Below are 6,000 nucleotides of genomic sequence, written 5' to 3' on the forward strand. Positions count from 1 at the left end.
TTTAACAGCAATTAAAAACCCTTACATTATAACAGAAGTAATAAAATAATTAAGTAGGTAATTACTAATAAAAGCCATATAAAATAAAGGTAACAGATGAAGTTAGATAATTGATGAAATTAAACAAAGTGGTATTAAGTGTGATTATCAGGATAATTCTCTATAATGTAAAAAGCAAAACATCTCTGTCATCTCTGTTTTATCCTGTAAAGGTAAGTATGTGTTGGTTAACTTGCTACTTCTTTCAGCTAAATCAAACTATAACAATACCCAAAGTAAGTAAGTGCTTTCTTTTTATACTAATTATGCAAATATTTCATTAAACACTTGGAACACACTAAATAAAAGAACCATTAAAATGATACTATATTACTACTACACATGGCTAGCTTAACCTAGTGACCCCCATTGTGGACCCTTATGGACTGACCCATAAGCTTTTTCAATTGACATGGTAATTACACCATATATAGCAAACAACATTAGATTTAATCTAATTCCCCAAAACCACTGACTATTCTGGCCCCCGTTGGTCCCAGGGCAGTTGTTCATTTTACCCAGTTGTTAATACAGCCTTGTGAGTACTTGACTAGTCAGTACTTGAGGAAATGTTTCTTTTTTGTTTTTGTTGTTTAAAAGTTAAACAGATTTTCCTGCAAATGTAAATGGAGCAGCATTGGTTTGTGTGTAATAATTCAGATTCACCACTAGATGACATTGGTTTTCTTTTGGCCCGACTCCAGAAATCCTTCCTGGAAGCATTAACTTAATCTTGAATGGAAATGTGTGAAAAAGCTCAGACAGCATCTTTTTATAACCCAGCATCATTTGTTCATACGTAGTATGTACAGTTTTAACCTGTTAAATAAAAAACTGGACAAAACCCAAATAAATGGATTTTACATAATAATTTTTTGCCATTGAGTTTTATTGTTTTGTTTTGTTTTTAAGATAAAGAAAGGGTTGGTACATGGCAGCAAGAGAACCTTCATATCACCTCAGGGTTATGGTAGTAGACACTATTACAAGATATGGCGTAGGAAATAATAAACAAGTTACATATATAAAAAGAAAAAGAAAATGAAAAGAAAACATGTCACAGCAAATGTTTGGCTATGCTTGAAATTTAAACAGACACTCCATCAATCTCTATACAGGTACAAATAGGTCCCAGTAGGATGTCCCACAGTCCAAACTACCTTTTAATCAATTAAGGATGGGATCTCTACTATTGCATCTTTTTAAATCAGGAGCGTACAAAATTATTTTCTAATACTACATTCAGTCAGAGCAGGACAGAAAGAAAAAACTTTATGCCTGTCTATTAGAGAGTTGGGGGGATAAAACCTGTTACCTTGGGGCTGCTGTGGCTCAGGAAGTAGATCGGGTTAATCGGAAGGTCGGCGGTTCAATCCCTGGCTCCTCCAGGCTGCATGTCGGGCAAGATGCTGAACCCCGAATTTCCCCTGGTGGCTGTTCTACCGGTGTATGAATGTTAATGTACTCAGAATGCGATGTAGTGTAAAAGCACTTTGAGTGGTCGAACAGCTGTCAATCTGTGCATCATTCGGACAGGTACATGCTACTTCAGCCTCTGACATCAACCTTCATTTACAGGTACTGTCAGTTTGATGGTAACAGTTGAAATTGTAAAATAGTGAAACGGGGGGGAGATATAAACAAACAGGTGGGGCATTTTCTAAGAAGATTAAATGGTGCAGTACTAAGAACTACAAGTTGAATTCACCTTAACAACAACAAAGGCTTTTTAAATGACCACCACCACTATATTCTTGTCAAAGTAAAACTAAATTTCTGACAAACTGATTTATTTGTGATTACATCTGATCATAAGAGAGAGTGGAAATTGGCGACTCATTGTCCCTTATGTGTATTCACAACCCTGGAAAACCTTGAACAAGATGTTTTGCCTTCAACACTTATGTCTTATATTATTTTCTCTTTGTTTATTTACACTGGTTATCCCATTTTTGCCCGGGAGCCAGTAGGGCTGCTAACCCAGAATCTCAGTGGGACAGCTTTCAAGAATAAGCAGTCTTCTGGTCGACGCTCCACTGTTTAGAAGTAGTCCTAATCTTCATCACACCTGCCACGGCAGTGCCAAGCTATAAATACAGGGTTCATAAGAGGATCCACCTGGTGTCAGTGCGAAGGAGCCTGTTTCATAGTGATCCTGACTCACAAGAGGGTGGAGGAGCCAAGGCAAAGATTTACAATACCGACTTAACTAATACTGCCAGTGGCAGAACAGTAGTGAAAGGAGGACCTGTTTTGTCAATCCACACCAATCGATTACAGAAATAGTCTGATTTAACGTGATGGATGAGAAGTAACCTGAAAGAATACCTGAGGACCTTTTTTTGTATTTCTGGGATGTCATTAAATATCATCAGGAAAGGACGGCCTTTTCAGAGGGAAGCTGCTTGTCTACTTAACGGTAACCTGTAATTTAATATCCTGGGGTAACCTGGAGGTTTGGCAAGCTATATTTGGAAATTTGCAACAAATCCCCAATGTATTATTGATTTAAGGTACATTTTTGTTTGGCTCACCCGACGGATTGCAAATATATTCTCTCACTTGCCATAGTTTTGGTTTTATTTGTCCAGGCCAAGATCCATGCCAGTACAATGGGGTAAAGGGAATTTCATTACTCGTGCTCGTTCAGAGGGACCATTTCTTTTGGTAGAAAGTAGGTCCAACAAAAACTAATGACTAATGAGAGCGAGGCAGAAATCTCAGATGGCTATCTGTGAAGGTAAAAAAAACAAACTATCTGCATGGATAGATACTACTGAGCCTAAAATAATCAAACAGACCAGTCCTAATCATCTGGCAGGCACAACCTCTCCTAAGTAGTTTATAGACTTATTTTGACACTGTTTAAACTGTTGCTCTGAGGCAGGCCAGGTTACTCATACTTCAGTCACTGTTGCACGAGTTGCTGGCAGAAGCATGGGGTCCCTCCCTTTCAAACTTTAAAAAGTTTGATTCACCAGGTGAAGGTTTATTTGGTTCCTCTTAATTCTTTAGCTGGTGATCAAATATTTGATGCCTTTCAGCATTAAAAAAAAAAGCTCCTGTGTGTTAATAAGGTCAAAAAGGTTGAAAGTTTACTAATAAATGAGGACTAGCCCTCTTAGAGATGTATCATTAAGTAACATTAGGCAGTCCAATAGACACGCCATTTGACAATTTGTTTAATGTGTCTGGTTACTTTTGGTAGGAAAATACCAAACTTTGCACCTAAATATGCAACAGAATTAGAGTTGCAATGTACAGTAAATACAGGTTTTCAGTGTCATGTGTCTCTCCTGTCTCCTTTCACAGAGTCTGCTGGATTTACTTTTGTGCTGATGTTTCACCAGTTTTGAGATGAACGTTCAAGAAAACAGCTTGCCAGTTCTGGAGGCTTTTACCACACCATAGACTGGCTGCAAACATCAACAGTTGTGACATGTTGACATCTGTGATTTCCAGGCAGCTCATCCCAAAACTGGACTGTGTTTCCCATTTTGAAAGGACTTCAGTTTTTCTCAAGTAAACAGGACTCATTTTGACAACAGAAAATGGAGCCATAATGTTCTATCGATCACACTTAACCTGTATTTGGGCAATCAGAGTGGAGCCTCACTAAGTCCTCCAAACAGTCACGACTGTTGTGTGTGGATTCATGTTTCTATGTAGTGTGCGTGCGTTGCAGTGCAGCCTTGGATCCATCGTGGAACCATAGTCCGCCCGGGCGCCTAGCCTTCGGGCCGGAGACACTACAAACCAGCAACTACTCTCTGGTTTTACTGATTCAGCTCAGCCTGCTCTCCTTCGACCTGTTCGTCAACTCCTTCAGTGAGCTGCTGAGGGCTGAACCGGCTGTCCAGCTGATCCTTTTCATGTAAGTAAGAGTTCATCATGGTTTCAGCAGCCAAGCATTATCTTTGGCTTAAAAGGAAAACAATTCAGAGCTAAAAATAGGACGCTTTAGTAGTCTATCCTAAGTCACTGGGGATGCTGGAATGATATGAAATGGCACTGTACAAAGACAGTAACCTTTCTGTTCCTGTCCATTTTGTTTCTGCTGATCACACATCTTCTTCTCTTCTTCTGTTTTTCTTCAACAGTATCCAGGATATTGCCATCCTGTTTAACCTGATCATCATTCTGTTGATGCTATTTAACACATTTGTGTTCCGGGTTGGCCTGGTCGCCATATTGCTGGAGCGATTTAGAGCTCTGCTAATGCTCTCTGCTCTCTATTTGACCTTCAGTATCATACTGCATTCCTGGCTTATGGTACGTGCTGTGCGTGCAGCAATGGGCAGAGATATATTTAAATTTAAGTCCTTATGAGTGTTACTTATCAGTGTATGACCAAAATAAACTGCACATGTTTTTTGTATGTATGTATTATGTTACATTTATATAATGTCATTATATTGTTGAAAAATAGACTTCGTGAGGGGGCAAAATCCTACAATTTCATTTGCACGCCCTGAAATGTTTGTTTAAAAAAAAGTTTACTGCATCAGTACACCCAGCCTTGTCCAATTTTTCCCTTCAGTCTAATTTTAATTCATTGGAATACATAGTCTATTTTTTATAAATGTTTATTAAAAGCTGTCACATCAAGGTTTTTCTGTATAATCTTTCCAGAATCTGCGTTGGCTGAATACCAACAGATTTATTTGGACAGATGGCCTGCAGGTGTTGTTTCTGTTCCAAAGAGCAGGTAAGATGATATGTTAATACATTATTTTTAATGCCAGCCAAATGCATTTATTCTGAATATTTTTATCTTATCCAAACACACAGACAAAAATTAAACATAATTATCATTTAAAGAAGTAAACTGTACCATCACTCTCCCCACCTTCTTAGTTTTGCCTTTACTTCCTACCCATCGGTTGTTGTAACTATGCCATGGAGCTGTTTTTATGTAGCCTGTTTCAGACCTGAGCTGTTGAGAACAGATATAATTTTGTCAACGATTTTCAATGATTTGTCAACGATTCAAATAGAACATGATTATCAATTTAGTTTTAATGCTCTTTTATGCTTCTGTCACCGACAGAAAGTGTATAGTTCTCAGAGTTTCTTGTAAGTGTTAGTCCCTCCTCTCTACCAACAGGCTCCAGGCAGTGATCTCACATCGCCTTGTGGGTGTGATTTTCATACACATATAAGCTCATAAGTGGATAAGAGGATTTATTGTCTAGTTGTTGTTGTTCTCTGCAAGTGATTAAGTATGAGAACGTACTGTCGCCATGTTTTATTTGTCTCTCTGTTTTGTCTGCTACTTAAGACCCACCCAGACAGTTACTCACTATGTGATATTTCACCAGTTCACAAAATGTCTTTCATTATAATTCCACCTTAAGACACTATAAACTCTGCTGGTTGTACTTTTATGATCCCACTCATACAATTTTTGAAAATGTTTGTGGGTACTTTTCCATTTCTCTGTCTGTTTTTTTAAATGCTAACATACAGCAACGTACAATCACACATTACATCTCAAGTAACCTTGTGCAAAGTCATAACATAGGAGCTAATCACTTGGAAATGACTAATGCTTTATGCAAACTATAAAACGCTATTAAAGTATTTATTTAGCAATCATCAATAACATTTGTCATGTTTCTATGCATTTATCTTTTAAATGATGTAAGTTATAATTGGTGTGCTAATATAGATTAGTTTCAAAAAAGTGTGCACTTCATTACCACTCAACAGTAAGTGAAGTGAGTCAAAGTGACTGATTTACTAACTCTAACAAGTCTCAAGTTTTTGCAAGTTAATGCCCAGTTGCATGAATTCCTCATTCTTCATTAGCAGTCATGTAAGCAAGGTGTGATTTGTAATAGTTGGGCTAGACAGATAAAACATTGGCATGGTCTCTTAATTGAAATTTTAAAATCTTGATTTCACAACAGAACAATTGAACTGACCTATTAGAGACTGAAAAAACAGTTTCTGTATGTT

At 37.6% G+C, this 6,000-nt stretch overlaps 1 protein-coding gene across 1 annotated transcript in view; it reads left to right on the forward strand.

The window, feature by feature from the left end:
• Positions 1-6,000, forward strand: part of LOC123958670 (transmembrane protein 138-like) — a 10,513-nt gene that overhangs the window by 2,864 nt on the left and 1,649 nt on the right. Inside the window, exons 2-5 of the mRNA XM_046032187.1 lie at positions 3,352-3,561; positions 3,709-3,913; positions 4,140-4,311; positions 4,672-4,747. Of these exons, the coding sequence (XP_045888143.1) occupies position 3,561; positions 3,709-3,913; positions 4,140-4,311; positions 4,672-4,747 (454 nt within the window). The 5' untranslated portion in view covers positions 3,352-3,560. The remainder of the gene's footprint in view (positions 1-3,351; positions 3,562-3,708; positions 3,914-4,139; positions 4,312-4,671; positions 4,748-6,000) is intronic.

Source organism: Micropterus dolomieu, linkage group LG20, assembly GCF_021292245.1.
Source record: "Micropterus dolomieu isolate WLL.071019.BEF.003 ecotype Adirondacks linkage group LG20, ASM2129224v1, whole genome shotgun sequence".
Lineage (NCBI taxonomy): Eukaryota > Metazoa > Chordata > Actinopteri > Centrarchiformes > Centrarchidae > Micropterus > Micropterus dolomieu.